General features: G+C 34.6%; 1 protein-coding gene across 3 annotated transcripts; it reads left to right on the top strand.

Annotated features, from left to right (window-relative positions):
* Positions 1-10,976: 10,976 nt before the first annotated feature.
* LOC139861782 (uncharacterized) lies at positions 10,977-18,397 on the top strand. 3 transcript variants are annotated; one of them, XM_071850288.1, is made up of 6 exons: positions 10,977-11,052; positions 11,130-11,397; positions 12,165-12,665; positions 13,609-13,740; positions 16,521-17,485; positions 17,602-18,397. In XM_071850288.1, exons 2-6 carry the CDS (start codon positions 11,133-11,135, stop codon positions 18,232-18,234), a joined length of 2,496 nt encoding a protein of 831 aa, XP_071706389.1. In that variant the 5' UTR covers positions 10,977-11,052; positions 11,130-11,132; the 3' UTR covers positions 18,235-18,397. The 3 variants fall into 3 exon arrangements, with proteins under 3 accessions (XP_071706389.1, XP_071706387.1, XP_071706390.1); XM_071850286.1 differs by having other exon boundaries at positions 10,992-11,397; XM_071850289.1 differs by lacking the exon at positions 13,609-13,740 and having other exon boundaries at positions 10,992-11,397.
* Positions 18,398-18,598: the final 201 nt, after the last annotated feature.

Genomic DNA, 18,598 nt, shown 5'->3' with positions numbered 1-18,598 from the left:
ACAAGGAGTAGTACAAGATACTCCAATTGAGCCTATTATAGAAGGCGTACATGACTTTGGTGTTGATCATATGACACCAAAAAATTACTTAGATGAGCAACATGATCTATAGAATTATAATCTAGCAAGAGATAGAGAACGACGAGCTATAAGACCACCATAATGGTTTGGGCATGCAAAGTCAGTAGCCTATGCCTTGAGCATGGCAGAAGATATAGAGGTTCAAGAACTTGTTACATATCGTGATGCTATTAGTAGCCTAGAATCTGCAAAGTGGTATGTAACTATGAATGAAGAGATGGAGTCTCTTTATAATAATCATATGTGGGAGCTGGTGAAACCGCCAAAAGGTCAGAAGATTGTTTGATGCAAATGGATCTTCAAAAAGAAGGACGTAATTCCGGGTGTAGAAGATGAAAGGTTCAAATCACGCCTTGTAGAAAAAGGCTTTACTTAGAGAGATGGAATTGACTTTAATGAAGTTTTCTCACTGGCCATAAAGTATACCTTTATTCACGTGTTACTTTCCATGGTTGCTTTACTTGATATGGAGCCGCAATAACTGGATGTCAAAATGGAATTTTTACATGGTGAGTTAGAGGAATGGATCTTCATGCGCCAGCAAGAGGAATTTGTTGTCCAAAGAAAGGAAGATTATGCTTGTTTGTTGAAAAAGTCATTATATGGCTTGAAGCAATCACCTCGACAATGATATAAGCGGTTTGACGTATTCGTGACTAGTAAATTTTATTCAAGGAGTGATTATGATAGTTGCGTATATCACAAGAAGCTTCGTGATGGCTCATATGTTTATTTGCTATTATATGTGGATGATATATTGATTGCTTCGAAAAATATGTCAGAGATCGATTAGTTAATATATTAACTCAAAAGTGAGTTTGAGATGAAAGATTTGGGTGCAGCTAAGAAGATATTGGAAATGGAGATTGTCAGAGATGGACGTGAAGGAAAAATTGTATTTGTCACAAAAGAAATACATTATGAAGGTTCTTCAGTGTTTTGAGATGAATAACTCCAAACCAGTTAGTACTCCACTTGCTGCACATTTCAAACTTTTATCGGAGTTGTCACCGGAAACTGAGGAGGAAGTGGAGCATATGTTACATGTTCCATATGCTAGTGTCGTTGGTAGCATCATGTATGCTATGGTATTACTAGACCGGATATTTCACAAGCATTATGTATGCTATGGTATGTACTAGACTGGATATTTCACAGGCGGTAAGTGTGGTGAGCAGATATATGGATTGTCCAGAAAAAGCTCATTGGCAAGCGGTGCAATGGATTCTACGGTACCTCAGAGGGACAACATATATTGGAGTAGTATTTGATAGCGGCAGTAATACTAATGTTACCGGATACGTTGATTCATACTATGCTAGAGATTTGGATCAGAGAAGGTCTCATACTGGGTATGTTTTTACTCTCGAAAGATGTGCTATCAGTTGGAAAGCAACATTACAATCGACTTTTGCTTTGTCCACAAATTAAGAAGAATACATCGCTATGACTGAGGGTGTGAAAGAAGCAAAGTGGCTGAGGGGTTTGGTTGGTGATCTCGGTTTGCAATAGGTTGAAACTATGGTGCATTGTGATAGCCAGAGTGTCATACATTTGACTAAAAATAAAATGTATCATGAGAGAACCAAACACATTAATGTACGATATCACTTTATTCGTGAAGTAATATCCGAAGGACTTATAATGGTCAAAAAGATTGGCACGATAGATTATCCAGCAGATATGTTGACTAAATCAGTTACTACAAATGAATCGAACTTTTTTTGGATTTGGTTGGTGTTTGAAGAAAGTGATGAGCCTGGGAAGGCTGGCAGAAAGCAGAGACTGAGAATGGATAACAAATGAATGGAATATTCGCAAGTGGAGATTTGTTGGACGGTGGCATAATAGCCACATGTTTGGTGGCTCAAATTATCATTCAAGATTTTCATGTCATTGAAGTCAAATAATGCAGGGTATACACTGAAGGTATTTCGTATGCCCGAGAGACATATTAAATTAACGTGGCTAATATGTTTTGATCCAAGTCGGGTCATACCCAATAACAAGCTTACCGACACCTTATACGTATTTAATCTTAACAATTGGATCATTGATTAAATACGCGACACTTGAACTTTAAGAAAATTGGTTTTCTGAAATATTACTTGATGTGTACATATATATAAATTATGGAATAATTTATATAATATGGATTTAATTATTTATAGGTTAAATAATTAATTAATTTATGTTACATTTTTATATAAATTGGTTTTATATAATAAAATGTATATATAAAATTGAATGGAAGTTTTATAAAATAGTTTTATAAAAATTTATCTTTTATAAAACTTATTTTAAAAACTAACTTGAGAGTGGCATTGGAGTCCATGTAGGCATGCCATTTGACTAACCATTTGAATGGCTACTTCCATTTTCAAGATGCATAAGTACCAAGGCTCTCTTGGAGACTCAAGACACATGCAATACACATCAAAATACAAAATACAAAAAAAAAAAAAAAAAAAAAAAACTGCATAAACTCCCTTGCTGCAGCTGTTCTGTCCGTGAGCTATTAGGGAACAAAAGAGGGTTCTAATTTTGTTTTTGCAAGTTTGTTTCAAGTGTTAATCAAATCCTAACTAAAGGCAAGGGTGTTGGGGTTATTGCTTGGGGTATTACTTGCTTGAGGCTTCAAGTTAGAAGCTCCATTTTCCATCATCTTCATCATCATCTTGCTCATTGAAAACAACCCTCAACTAGCTTGAGGAGGTATGAATCTTCTCTACTTATTCTTATTTGTAAGCATATATTCAAGACTTGATATTTACATGGAATTTAACTAAATGGATAAACTTATAAAGATGTATTTAACATTATGCTTCTGCTCGTTTCAACTCTAATTCAAATTGGTTTTGTAATTAAGTTAACTACATGAACATGTTATTATGGACTTGTTAAATTCCATCAATGGTATCTAGAGCCGAGGTCTATGGATTATACTTCTTATATTGTCTTTAAACCCACTATATTTGCATTCCAAGTACATGCATGAAAATGGAATACAAAAATTTTCGGGTTTGGGTGGGTATGTATTTTGGCCGAATTATAGGAGTCCCAAAAGTGGGTTTTGGGCTCTTCTATTTGGTTTATATTTGGTTGTATGATGATGTTCACAATCTAAGCCTTGGCCTTGTGTTTGGTTGTATGTTTGGTTGATGTAATATTCATTCATTTTGGTTTGTAATATTAATTATTCAATTGGTTTGTAATATTATTCTTTTAGTCATGTAATTTATTTTATATTTGGTATGTAAAATAGATTATGTTGTATTTCATTTTCTAGACAAAATGTATTAGGATATATTTTGTAAAAAAATTGAAGATTCAAGAAGGTGACAATGAAGAACACAAGGAAGGATGCAAGATTAAGTGGGAGATTTAAAATCTCCTACTTTGTGTTATAACCCCTTAACCGGTGACATTTGTTTTCGGCTAAACAAATGTCCACCAAATTGGCTTGATTGTGAACATATTTGTTTTGCATGCATGGTTGTTTATTATATGATTGTGGATTGTTTGTTTGTATGCTACAAGTTAATCACACAAGTTAACAACAAGCAAAATGGAAATTTAATTGGTTAAATTAGACATTAATAGCGACATGCAAAACGATAATTTAATTGGTTAAATTAATAGTGGCAAAAGGACATTAATAAACGGCTATTAAGAACATGAAAAGGATCATATATAAAATGGTTTATATCAAGTAATTGGCTTAATTACAAGACATGAAAATGGTTTTTCATAAGTACCATACACTAAATGCATGTTGGTGTACGGCATAAAAGTTTTCTTAAACTAGAAATACTGAAAACTTAAAATCCCTTATTACAAGTCAAACAAGTTAAACGCCATCCTTTTGTGTGACACTTAAAAATATTAGGGAACTCTTAATGGGATAAAGGTCACCTAACCGTTATGAGCAAACTAATATGATTAAGGTGAATTTCGCACACTTGTGGGATAAAGGTCACCTAACCACTTGTATGTTAAATTTACACGTTTACATAAGTAGAACGACTTGAATTTGGGAATCATGAACTTAGGGTCACCGAAGCATGAGGAACAAATAGGCGTTGATGGGATAAATATGCCATGCAAAAGGATTGCATGATCCCATAACTTAGAAGTTGCAAAAGGATTGCAATTGTCATATAATGACTACCTAGCTAAATCAAATGACGGGATAAAGGTCACCTAACTGAAATTTGGTTTACCGTTGGATTCTAAAATTTAATAAATATCAATTGGATTTAAAGGGTATTGATTGTTAAATTAAAATTGATACTTAAAAAACTTTGTTAAATTTTGTAGATGGCTGCTAATAACAACAACATTCCAAACACACCAATCAACTTTAACAACCTATCGTTGAGGTCAATCCTCGAAAAAGAAAAACTCAACCATATGAACTTCATGGATTGGTTCCGCAATCTAAGAATCGTCCTCAAACTTGAGGATAGGGCATATGTGTTGGAAAACCCCATTCACGATCAACCGGACGAGGATGATACGAAAGGCATGGCTTATTGGGAGAAATATTGCACCGATTCGGTGCAAGTTTCTTGCCTCATGCTTAGGACTATGATACCTGAGCTCCAAAAGGATTTCGAGCATCATAGTGCATATGACATGATCACACAATTGAAGGAGATGTTCCTTCAACAAGCTCGTGTCGAGCGCTTCGAAACGGTTCGAGCGCTTCATGCATGTCGGATGGACGACTCCCAATCCGTTTCATCTTATGTCCTTAAGATGAAAAGCCTAATTGATCGAGCGAACCGTCTAAACTGCAATATGTCAAATGAATTAGCCACGGACCTTATCCTTAATTCCTTGTCAAAGAGGTTTGACACATTTGTAATGAATAACAACATGAATGGATGGGATAAGAGCATTGGCGAATTACATGCCATGCTCAAGATGGCCGAAGCGAGCATGGGTAAAAGGGCTTCACCCATGTTTATGATCAATGAAGGCGGGTCCAAAAACAATAACAATTCTAAGCCAAAGGTGGCTAAGAGGAAATGACCTACCTACCAAGGCAAGGGCAAAGGAAAGGGGAAGATGGTTACCCCAACCAACAATAACAAGAACCAAAAGGTTGCTGGAAAAGCAAACCCCAAGGAGGATCCGTGCTTTGGTTGCGGTGAAATGGGTCACTGGAAACGCAACTGCCCGGTCTACCTAAAGGAGTTGAAAGAAAAGAGGGATGCAGGGCAAACCTCGGGTAATATATATATGGTATACGTTGAGCTTAGTATTACTTCTTCTAATACATGGGTATTAGACACAGGATGTGGAACTCATATTTGTAATTCTTTGCAGGGGTTCAAAAGAAGTAATCAAGATGCGGGAACAACAAGTCTCTTCATGGGAAATGGAGCAAGCGTGCAAGTGAAAGCTCAAGGAGACTTTGTTTTAAGGCTTCCAAGTGGTTTGGAGCTTATTTTGAAAAAAAATTTGTATGCACCCGATTTATCACGAAACATTATTTCTGTATCCCGTTTGAAACAATATGGTTTTAATCTTAATTTCATTAATGATGATATCCATGTTTATTTAGGTAATGTGTTCTATTTTAAGGCTTCGCCTTTGAATGGTATTTATGAATTGGTTCATGATGACACATCATTCAATAGCTCAATGTTCCATGCAAACACCAAGAAACTCAAAAGGGATTTGAGTGATTCCTACTTATGGCATTGTCGCCTTGGTCACATAAACAAGAATCGAATACATACACTTTAAAAGAATGGACTTTTGAAATCAAATGAACTAGACTCGTTTGATGTATGTGAATCTTGTTTACAAGGCAAAATGACTAAAGCACCTTTTAAAGGGACCTATGAAAGGGCTAAGGACTTATTGGGATTAATACATTCGGATGTATGTGGACCCTTTTAGCCCATAACTAGGAATGGTGAAAGATACTTCGTTACTTTCATTGATGACTTCGGTCGTTTCGGATATGTCTACTTATTAAGACACAAGGACAAAACTTTTGAAGCATTCAAGGAATATCAAAATGAAGTACAAAATCAACTCAATAAGATAATCAAGGTACTTCGTACCGATAGAGGAGGTGAATACCTAAGCGATGCTTTCCAAAATCATCTTAAAAGTTGTGAGATTATCTCGCAACTCACTCCTCCTGGAACACCCCAACTTAATGGAGTTTCCAAACGGAGGAACCGAACCCTAATGGATATGGTTTGATCTATGATGGCTAGAAGCTCGTTACCTCAATCATTTTGGGGTTATCGTGTATGCTCCGCGGCTCGTATTTTAAATATGGCCCTAACCAAGAAAGTGGAACGAACTCCTCATGAGATGTGGTTTGGAAAACCTCTATCTCTGTCATACTTAAAGGTATGGGGATGTGAAGCTTACCCTAAGCGTTACGTCCCTAATAAGTTGAATGCTCGATCCACGAAGTGTATCTTCATAGGATATCCCAAGGATAATATGGGATACTATTTCTATGATCCAACCGAGCAAAATGTATTTGTTGCTCGAAAGGCTGAATTCCTTGAAGCTAAGTTCCTAATGGAAGATAATAGTGAAAAGAAGATAGATCTTGAAGAGGTTCAAGATCAAGTAGATGATACACAATTGGTTGACACTAGCACTCAACATGAAAATGTTGAGAATGATCAAATGGATGATCAAAGTATACAAGACGTTCGCAGATCTGGTAGGATTAGTAATCCTGATGAGAGATATGGGTTTCTCATGGATGGTTGCTATGTGGTTGATTTTGATGAACCAACAAACTACCAAGATTCCTTATCAAGGATTGATAAAGATAAATGGCAAGAAGCCATGAACGCCGAGATGCAATCCATGTATGACAACCAAGTTTGGGAACTTGTTGCACAACCTACTGGCTCAAGGCTAGTTGATTGTAAATGGCTTTTCAAAATGAAAACCGACATACATGGAAACTTGGATACATATAAAGCTAGACTTGTAGCAAAAGGTTTCACTCAAACTCAAGGGGTTGACTATGATGAAACTTTTTCGCCTGTGGCAATGCTAAAGTCTATTAGGATATTGCTTGCCATTGCTGCTCATTATGATTATGAAATATGGCAAATGGACATCAAGACTACTTTCCTAAATGGACATCTTGAGGAAGATGTCTATATGGTTCAGCCTGAAGGTTTTGTTGATCCGAAATATCCTAAAAAGATATGCAAGTTAAAGAAGTCAATCTACGGATTGAAACAAGCATCTAGAATGTGGAATCATCGTTTCAATGAGGAGGCCAAGAAATTTGGCTTCATTAAAAATGGTGATGAAGCTTGTGTATACAAGAAAGCTAGTGGGAGCACTATCATGTTCCTTGTACTATATGTGGATGATATATTGTTATTTGGAAATGATATTCCGGCAATGCAAAATGTTAAAACTTGGCTAAGTAAATGCTTCTCCATTAAGGATCTTGGAGAAGCCCAATACGTTTTGGGGATTGGGATCTACAGGGATAGATTCAAGAAACTGATAGGTTTGAATCAAAGTGCATACATTGAAAAGGTCTTGAAAAGGTTCAAGATGGAGAACTCTAAAAATGGTTTGGTACCTATTCAAAGAGGAACGCTTCTCAGTTCATCTCAGTGCCCTACCACGAAAGATGAACAAGAGAGAATGAAGAAAGTCCCGTATGCATCTGCTATTGGGTCAATCATGTATGCAATGATATGCACTAGACCGGATGTGTCATGCGCTCTTAGCTTGACAAGTAGATACCAGAATAACCCAGGAAACAGCCATTGGATTGCGGTTAAAAGTATATTAAAATACCTTAGGAGGACTAAGGATATGTTTCTAATATATGGGTCTGGTGAGGAGGAACTCGCAGTAAAGGGTTACGTGGACGCGAGTTTCCAAACTGATCAAGATGATTCTCGATCACAGTCCGGTTATGTCTTCACGTTAAATGGAGGTGCAGTCTCTTGGAAGAGTTCAAAACAGGATGTTGTTGCATTATCTACTACAGAGTCGGAGTACATTGCCGCCTCATTGGCAGCTCAGGAAGCTGCATGGATGAAGAAATTCATCGACGACTTAGGAGTAGTCCCTTCCATTCAGGTCCCTCTTGAGATCTTTTGTGACAACGAGGGTGCGATTGCTCAAATCAAGGAACCTCGTGCTCACCAAAAGACCCGTCACATTGAGCGGAGATTCAACTACATAAGGGATGAGGTTGAAAAGGGAAAGATATGTATTCGCAAAGTTCAAACAGATCTTAATATAGCGGATCCTCTCACGAAGCTCTTACATGGAGCAAAACATACAGGACATGTTTATGCATTAGGACTTCGATATTCTAGTGATTGGTCATGATCTGTTTTAAGTATTGTAACGGAACGAAATTGTTCAAACTCATTAATAGAATTATGGTATTAATTTATTTTGAGTTATGTTCCTATTTTGCATATTTTATCCATGAATAAGTAATTATTCTAAATTCCATAGTCGATCACATTTGTGGGAGCAAGTGTGAGGTTTAGACTATTATGAACTTGAATTGGTATACATTCAAAGGATGAATGTGGTGCAAGGTTGCAACCAAGGTTCATAGATATTTGTGGGATACAAATATTGGAAGACCCGCCCTCAAGACTTACTAAATGGAGTCTTTGTGGTTGATCACATGTAATCTTGAGTAAAGGCGAATATCATTGTATCCTCTGACTTGAGATCCATATTGGGTTCGGATATTTACCAAGTATCGTGCCTTGATTCTTTCCTTCGCTATTCTGAAATATGGTAGTTCATAAGGAAGAGCTCAGGTATAATGCAAGGTGTATATTTAGGACGTATGTAGTCAAGATGGAATTTGTCCCTCTTATTCGTTGAGAGTCAGATGTCTAAGGCCTAATAAAGTTAAATCTAGAAGAGAGTGATCACTCTGTATCTCTTGGATTTAACATGACATCTAGGATGAAAGGATAAATGAAATATTCACCTATTCATATTCGAGATGGGAAGTCGAAAGGGATGATGTTATTGAATGGCACAAAGTCATAACATATTGGGGGTGATGGACGGTCGTTAGGTGGTATCCATCACTTGCATTAATTTCTTATGTTTCTCGTGCAAGTGGGAGATTGAAGGTATTTCGTATGCCCGAGAGACATATTAAATTAACGTGGCTAATATGTTTTGATCCAAGTCGGGTCATACCCAATAACAAGCTTACCGACACCTTATACGTATTTAATCTTAACGATTGGATCATTGATTAAATACGCGACACTTGAACTTTAAGAAAAATGGTTTTCTGAAATATTACTTGATGTGTACATATATATAAATTATGGAATAATTTATATAATATGGATTTAATTATTTATAGGTTAAATAATTAATTAATTTATGTTACATTTTTTATATAAATTGATTTTATATAATAAAATGTATATATAAAATGGAATGGAAGTTTTATAAAATAGTTTTATAAAAATTTATCTTTTATAAAACTTATTTTAAAAACTAACTTGAGAGTGGCATTGGAGTCCATGTAGGCATGTCATTTGACTAACCATTTGGATGGCTACTTCCATTTTCAAGATGCATAAGTACCAAGGCTCTCTTGGAGACTCAAGACACATGCAATACACATCAAAAAAAAAAAAAAAAAAAAAAAACTGCATAAACTCCCTTGCTGCAGCTGTTCTGGCCATGAGCTATTAGGGAACAAAAGAGGGTTCTAATTTTGTTTTTTCAAGTTTGTTTCAAGTGTTAATCAAATCGTAACTAAAGGCAAGGGTGTTGGGGTTATTGCTTGGGGTATTACTTGCTTGAGGCTTCAAGTTAGAAGCTCCATTTTCCATCATCTTCATCATCATCTTGCTCATTGAAAACAACCCTCAACTAGCTTGAGGAGGTATGAATCTTCTCTACTTATTCTTATTTGTAAGCATATATTCAAGACTTGATATTTACATGGAATTTAACTAAATGGATAAACTTATAAACATGTATTTAACATTTTGCTTCCGCTCGTTTCAACTCTAATTCAAATTGGTTTTGTAATTAAGTTAACTACATGAACATATTATTATGGACTTGTTAAATTCCATTACACACAACTTACTATTTGATGGAAAACCTTTATTTTCAACATGTTTTAAGCAAATGGTAAAAGAAGTAGTAGGCAATTCAAAGTGTCCTTCTGTACGTACATCTCAACTATAAAATGCCATGGCTGGAACATCATTTGATTATCGAAGATACATACTTGAAAGAGTTCTATAATAACTCTTGTGATAAGTATTGTAGAAAATAGAGACGGTATAGAATTGTTAATCATAATTCTATACGAGTGAGTTACGAGAGAAATGTAATAATCTAGCGAGTGGTCCAAATACTTTATTATTATTTTCGGAGCTTAGATTGAGTGATACATTATAACCTCAGGTTGCCATACCTACTAGAAAAATCCATCACTGCTTCCATCCGTGGACTATGCCTCACGTCGAACCACGTAAAACCTCGTGTCTTTATTTATTACTTAATTATTCTATTAATTTTTCGGGTCTTATGAGTGCGCAGATCACAACAACTCCAAACTTAAAAAAACAACTATTTTATATACATAAAATTGAATCATAATCCTTTGAGTTCCGGTTAAAGTGATTTTTCCATTATTGAAAAGTTAAGTCTTTTTATGTTAGTAACTTTTTGGTTTATTTATTTACTTCAAAAATAAAGAAATAAATAATAAAGTGAATTACTTACCAAACAATTTAACATTTGTATGCCGCTGACGTTGACGTTGACGTTGACGTTGACGTTGACTTAACCAACTTAATAGTGTACAATTCATCATCTTGAACTAATCACATCTTAAAGTCTTTTTAGTTGACTTTGTTTCATACACAGATACATAATAATCTCTCAACATTGATCTGAGTATCTAACGCAGAGATATGCATCAATTACTCCTGAAATCTTGTACTTATGTTGTTGTTATGCAATTAACATGTTTTAACAATTAACAATTAGATATATAACTGTGTCATTTTGTTTAGATAATGGATCAAACTAGTGAGAAATTAGCAGACGCAGTTGAGCAGATTCTTAAAAGCCAGAAGCAGCAGCATGAAATCGGCATTTCAGTTTCATCACCTGCCGCTAACACGTCTCAAGTAAAACCAAATGGTGTGAAGTTTGACTCAATAGACGACTCGTCTCCTTTAAGCCACCAACAGCAACAACACGAAGTTAAAATCACGGTTCCTTCAAATGCTAACACAAGACGATTAACTCCTAATCTACCTTGCCAAGATCTACTTATGGGTAACAATTATTGTTTGCTGTATACCCATTTTACTAATTTGTTCCTTCTTTATTTTTAAGGTTCAATTTTCAATTATACCCATCAAACTTTCAATTATTTCTATTGTAACTATATGATGTTATATTGATGGTACTTTTGGTAATGCAACAACCTTGACATCATTAAACTGGTGTCACATGACCCGTTACAATCGATAAAAAATTCGATATGAACAATCGAAATTTATGAAACTTTGGATACATAAAAGAGTGTTTCAGGTAGAATTGATGCATTTTCCGACTATTAAACATAATTAAAGCATGAAGGGTAAGTGATTCCTCAGCTGTTTAAAGACGAGTCTTTTGTTTGGTTTATGGATTTAATAATTTGAAATTTTTTTCTCGCTTTATACTATGCTCTGTTATCTGAAAACCCTGTAAAAGATGAAATTAGGTCTGATTTAGATTTTTTTTGGGGGGGGGGTGTTAAACGAGGAAACTATCCACTATCCTATTATATGAACGAACACATTGGCTCCCCCAGGTAAAACCTCGGGTAATCAAGCCCCCCGAGCGCGATACCTGGTACCGGGTGAATTGTGCATTATGCGCCCCCTTTAGTCACACTCCCTTTTTGAACAATTTGGTAGCTCGGTAACCACTCAGACAAGCCTGCGTGGTTAGGTCTGGTTTACAATTGATTTTCAGTAAAAAGAATATTGTAGTTATAATAATTAAACCTGGTACGTACCAACTTAATTTGCATTGAAACTGCTAATACTTTATAGGACTTAGAGAAGATTACAACAAAATTGGCGTCCCTTTATACAAAGCATCCATTAAAGGTGATTGGAAAGCTGCTAGAGTCATTCTTGATGAGAAACCAGAGTTGGTTCGTTATAGTATAACTGAAAATGGCGAAACTGCACTTCACGTTGCAGCATCAGCTAAAAGAAGCAGACATGGAGAAAAGTTTGTGAAAAATTTGGTGGATATGATGGAAAAAGAAGACTTGGCACTTCAAAATGAAAATCACAACACCGCCCTCTATTTAGCAGCTGCAGCCGGTAACGTTAAAACGGTTATGATTATGGCTGAAAAAAATAGTAAGTTGTTGACCATCCCTGGTGCTGGGGGAAAAACAATGCCACTGTATGTAGCTGCTTTGCATGGAAATTATGAAGTGGTTAAGTATATGTATGAAAATTCTAAGGAGTTGGGCGATGATGGTTGGACACCTCAGAATCGCGGTTGGCTGCTTCAGAAATTTGTGGAGGCTGATATGTTCGGTAAGCTATTTAGTCTATTCTCTAATCCTGTTTTGATAAGAGTTATTATTCATTAACTATTTACAAGTTTTGAGCAGGTAGAGTTTTTTTTTTTTTTAGGGTGCTTCCTAAGGTTATATAATGATTTAAACTATAGGTTTATTGTTTCAAACAATGGGGTTAGTTAGGCCATGTTTGATTAGGACTTAATGGACTTAAAAATATAAAACTTAATATGGAAAGTCATTGACAAATGTTTGTTTTTGACTTATTAAATAAGTCACATCTTAAAGATAAAAAATTCAAATAAGTGTGAATTTCTATTTAGGTCCCGACGTATTAGTAATTGCTCTAGTAACTGCCCATGTACATGGTTAATTTGGTAAATTAAATTATTCTGATAGTTATTCAACACATAAAACAAACATTAATTATTTGTTCATCATTTATTCCTCACAGACGTCTTATTTAAATTCAGACAACAAAACTTAATAAAAAAACAAACTGGGCCTTAGTCTTTTTTTTATTTTATTTTATTTTTTTTAATTTCTAGTGTTTATTTGTATTACTTATTAGATAATGTTATATAGTACTACCTCCGTCCCGCCACAAGTGTCTACATTTCTATTTTGGGATGTCCCATATCAAGTGTCCACTTTGTGTTTCAACCAATGAGAATAGGTTATTCTGGAGAGAGAAGATTTCTTATTGGTGGAGAATGAAGTTAGTGGGATTTCCTAAAACTGTGTGCAAAAAGTAAGTGGACATTTGTAATGAGACGGAGGGAGTAACTAGTTAACAAAACCTATAATGTTATATAGTAACTAGTTAACAAAACCTTAAATAGATGGTTTATGTCCATTATTAAATTTAAAAACAATAATAATTCTTTTCTGATTTGGCTTACATTTTGATTGTTGTTGCTTTTAATGATCCCTTATAAACCAATTGTCAATGCTGCAAGATGTCGCACTACAAACAGTAAAAAATCGCCCAGAATTTGCTGGCAGCGGGATTGTACTTGGACTTTTGGCTCGAAAGCCTGATGCTTTTTCGGAAACAAAATCTAATGTCGTTTGGAGGATTATCAATTCAGGTAGATAATCTCCAGACACACATGCATACATAATTCCATTCATACATCGTAAATCATACATAATGCAGATATAGCCGATTAGGTATGAATTTTGTTGAGCATGGATACTAAAAGTGTTCTTATTTTAAGTATGGTAGGTTCAATTTAAGTATTTAATTTAGTTACTATTAGACTATTGTATTAGAATTTAGAATGTCTATAGTTAGATACTGACACGTCCAGAGATCAAATTGTAACAAGACATTAATTTTCCAAAATCTATTTACCTATGTAATTGAATAAACCCCGTAGGTCATTGTTTATTATAGATACAACTAGATGTTGAGCCCTCGCTTCGCGCCGGAGACTCCGTTTTGAATGCGAGTTAAAAAAAAAGTCTTGATCTATTTTGTAAAAAAGAATTTTTTTCGACATCTAACATTGAAGGGTTGTTCCTTTTGTGAAAGTTGCTTCTTTTAGCGTTCGGGTTTTATTTAAAAAAAAGTTAGTAAAGTGGGGGTTCGATTTGTATTTTAATAAAAGTTAGGGGGTTAAGTTTGTGAAATTTGAAAAAAATATACGTATAAAGTGGGAGTTCTATTTCTATTTTAATAAAAGTTAAGGGGTTAAGTTTGTGAAAATTGAATATTAGTAAATAAAAAAAAAGTTAGTAAAGTGGGGGTTCGATTTGTATTTTAATAAAAGTTAGTGGGTTAAGTTTGTGAAATTTAGGAAAAAATATACGTATAAAGTGGGGTGCGATTTGTATTTTAATAATAGTATAAAGAGGGGTGCGATTTGTATTTTAATAAAAGTTGGGGAACTAAGTTTGTTAAAAGTTGAAAAAGAAGTAGTACTATTCATTTGACTTGTGCCTTTTAGATATAGGTAAATAAATAAATAATATATAATATATAATATATATAGAGTACAAAGTAACATATTCAAACCTAATTTACCCTAATGGATCCAAGCCCATCTATACAATTGGATTGGCCATAGTACCTAACTATAGACATTCTAAATTCTAATACAATAGTCTAATATTCCCCCGCTGTTTGAGCGGGAGGAAATTATAGACGCTCTAACTGGACGTAAATACCTATACATGATATAACATTATGAACATAATAAAACTGAAACTATAGCAACCGTCTTCATATTGGAGCTCGTAGTCTTGATTCCGTGACTTTCTTTTTTTTTTTTCTTCGTATAAACGAGTAAAAAACATGAAAGAAAATATAGAATTGTTATTTATGGAAAAGAATTCGAGTGAGATGTTAAGAAATAACTTGATGGGAAAATATAAATTCGAGAAAATATAGAATTTTGAGAATCGAGAAAAAGTATTTAGAATAGGAAAAATGAAATTAGAAAAGGCAAGATGGTGGGAGATTATAAGAAAAGATAATGAAGATAAGTTGTAGCTTTTTTTTTCTTCGTTTTTATGAAAGGAAACAAAATAAAAGATGTAAAAATATGAAACACATATGTAGCCATGTAGGAGATATATTTGGTATTTTTTTATTGTTTTTATTGTTATAGGAAAGAGAATAAAATAAAGATGTTTATAGGAAAGAGAATAAAATAAAGATGTTTATAGAAAAGAGGTTGAGAAGATCCGGACATAAACATAATTTTTTTTAGCAAGTGAACAAAATAAGAGAAGAAAAAATAGGAATTAAATATAGAGAAAATAGAAGAAGGAAATATATGATGAAGATACGAGTAGATATAGCATTTATTTTTTTTTATTTTTTTTGGGAAAGATATTGAGAAAATAAAAGAGATGAGTGAGATGTACATGTCTCTTTTTGGTAACAGTTCACTAGTAAATAAGATGATCATGTTATAAAGAAGATTATAAATAAAGTTCAAAAGATTGATTGGAAAAGAAAATATTCAAGATAGTAATATATTAGAGGATTAAAGGAAAGAAAAGAAGTAACGAAGGACTTTGCTATGATGGGCTGATCCGAATGGAATGGTCAGCGAAAAGTCAACACACGAGATTAAAAAGTAAAGCTGCTATATTGATTAAATAGCAGAGAACCAAGAAAATGTGCGGAAGATAGGAAGAAGATTTAAGATTTTTTTATTTTTTATTTTTATTTTTATTTTTTTTTTGTATAAAAAAACAGAGACTAGAGAAGAGATTGTAGAAAAAGAGAGAAAAAAAAAAAAAAAAGATGATAAGAAGATCTTGAAATCTTGCACTAATTGTTTCAGTAAAGTTGATCTGGCGTACATACTTGCTAGTTACACCACAAAAGACAGGATTCTTGTCGTGTGATTCGTTAGATGCGAGAAACAGTAGAATCAATATTAATTGATATAGCAAGATTAGAGAGAACAGAAGGTGGTGTGTAAGAAAAAATATAGAAGCCTGTGTAAGTACTCGCTTGAAAAATAAAATAAAATTATGGTGTATGATATAATCGCGACGAGGATGCGAAGAAGAGGTCAGAAAGGTGGCGGCCAACTGTTTTTGGTCGTGGCGGCAGAGAAGAAGAGGTCCGAGGGTTGGAGAACCCGCTCTAATACCATGTAATTGAATAAACCCCGTAGGTCATTGTTTATTATAGATACAATATATATAGAGTACAAAGTAACATATTCAAACCTAATTTACCCTAATGGATCCAAGCCCATCTATACAATTGGATTCGGCCATAGTACCTAACTATAGACATTCTAAATTCTAATACAATAGTCTAATAGTTACTAACATCATTCATCATTTTGCACTTATAAATATATGGTGTCATCAACATGGCTTCTTTTCTGGTTGTTACTTTCAGTTTTTTCAGTCATTGGTGTTATGGTGGGACCACCTGAAAAGGATAGCGAGGCATTGCAGTTACTAAGAATTGTTTGGAAAGACATCGCAAAGAAACCTAAGAGTGAAATTGATAAAATAATCAGAGGGCCGGTTGATATGATTAAGCAAGACGACACACCAGCAGCGTCTGGAAAGGTCGTTCAAGCTCTTCAACTACGAAAACTCATTTCTGAACATCATCACAAAATGCACATTGAAACTCAAAACATACTCAGAGACCCACCAGATTTGACCAGTCAAGACACTGAATCGGCTTCTGCAAAAAAAGTATATTTAGCTCTACAACTACAAGAACTCATTTATGATCATCTTGTGAACATACATGTTGGAACCCAGAACATAATCAGAGGATGTCCAGATTCTGTTAACCAAGACACTGTGTCAGCTTTTGGAAAGGTAGATCAAGCTCTGCAACTACAAAAACTAATTTCTAAACATATTGTGACCATGAATGTCGAAACCAAAAACATCATCAAATGGCCGCCAGTTTCTGGTGATGAGGATAGAATTCTAGCCCTGCGACTGCAAAGAATCTTTTTAAATCATATTGATAAGATGCATGATAAAGCCGAGAATATAATCAGAGGACGTGCAAACGAAACACACTCTTCTCGAATATTGTTTGTCGCAGCGGAAATGGGCAACACTGAATTTGTAGTCGAGCTCATTCGTCAGTATCCTGATCTCATATGGAAAGTAAATGATAATTTGTTAAGTATATTTCATGTTGCTGTCAAGTATCGTCGTAAAGGTATCTACAACCTATTGTATGAGATAGGCTCAATGAAAGATCTAGTAACTCCTCTAAGTGATGAAGAAGGCAACAATATGTTGCATTTAGCTGGAAAAATAACTAAAAAGAAACGACTTGAAAATGTATCGGGAGCTGCTTTACAAATGCAACGTGAACTATTATGGTTCAAGGTAGTACAAAAATACTTTTCCAAATTATGAATTGCTTCCTTTTGATTCATGATGATAAAGTATTTTGGGTTACTACTACTAGTGGTTTGTTACTTTTCCTACTTTTTGTGTTGTAGGAAGTAGAGTCTATGATCCCTCCTCATTTGAGAGAACGTAGGAACAAAGATGGTCTAACACCACGTGAGTTATTCACCGAGGAACACAAACATCTTATAACAGCTGGTGAGAAGTGGATGAAAGGAACGGCAAACCAATGTATGGTTGTTGCGGCACTTATTGCCACAATAGTTTTTGCAGCGGCTTTTACAGTTCCCGGCGGATACGACCAAAATTATGGTTTCCCCATCTTCTATTGGCAGCTAACCTTTAAGGTATTTGTTGTGGCGGATGCAATATCTCTATTCTTATCATCGGCTTCAATACTCACATTCTTATCTATCCTCACATCTCGTTATGCTGAACGTGATTTTGAGGAATCACTACCCAATAAGCTGATGTTAGGTCTAGTAACTCTTTTCCTCTCTATAACAACAATGATGGTCGCTTTCAGTCTCAGTTTCTTTGTCCTATACCATAAACACATGAAATGGATACCTATCCTTATCGGTACTTTTGCTATCTTGCCGGTCCTACTATATGTCATATTACAATATCATTTGTTGGTCGATGCAACTCGCTCAACGTATGGTTCAAAGTACCTCTTTAAGCCTGCAAAACAAATTCTTTTCTATGAAAAACCCAAGGTGTAAGCATTGTAGTTGTTCTAATATTGTAATGAGTTTCTTTCCAAGATCAATAAATCCTTTGTTAAATTGTTGTAAAGTTGTATGTGGATATTTTGGTACATCTGCTGTCGCCTTCTGATCACGTACAATCAAATTCATGTGATTTTAAGTTTTCATTTTCGTAACACTTCACCTTGATTTCCAACGAACTGCTAAACTCTTCATTCTTTATTCAATCTAGATGACAACAACCAATTGTGGACGCTTATTATAATGGAGTATATATAATATATAATTATAATAATATATAGTACTGTATATTATAAAGAAAAGAAGAAAAAAAGAACATATAATCAATAATTTTTTATTTTTTCGAAAGGCAAACACA

Source organism: Rutidosis leptorrhynchoides, chromosome 8 (assembly GCF_046630445.1).
Source record: "Rutidosis leptorrhynchoides isolate AG116_Rl617_1_P2 chromosome 8, CSIRO_AGI_Rlap_v1, whole genome shotgun sequence".
In the NCBI taxonomy this organism is placed as follows: Eukaryota; Viridiplantae; Streptophyta; class Magnoliopsida; order Asterales; family Asteraceae; genus Rutidosis; species Rutidosis leptorrhynchoides.
The sequence above is the reverse complement of the archived record's forward strand: the minus strand, read 5'-3'. Positions and strand labels throughout refer to the sequence as shown.

What these genes read in the sequence shown, in the direction of transcription:
- LOC139861782 (XM_071850288.1), top strand. Translation starts at nt 11,133, where the DNA reads ATGGATCAAACTAGTGAGAAATTAGCAGACGCAGTTGAGCAGATTCTT. An exon ending in TTGCCAAGATCTACTTATGG is followed by an intron (nt 11,398 to 12,164) that starts GTAACAATTATT and finishes AATACTTTATAG; the next exon opens with GACTTAGAGAAGATTACAAC. An exon ending in TGTGGAGGCTGATATGTTCG is followed by an intron (nt 12,666 to 13,608) that starts GTAAGCTATTTA and finishes CAATGCTGCAAG; the next exon opens with ATGTCGCACTACAAACAGTA.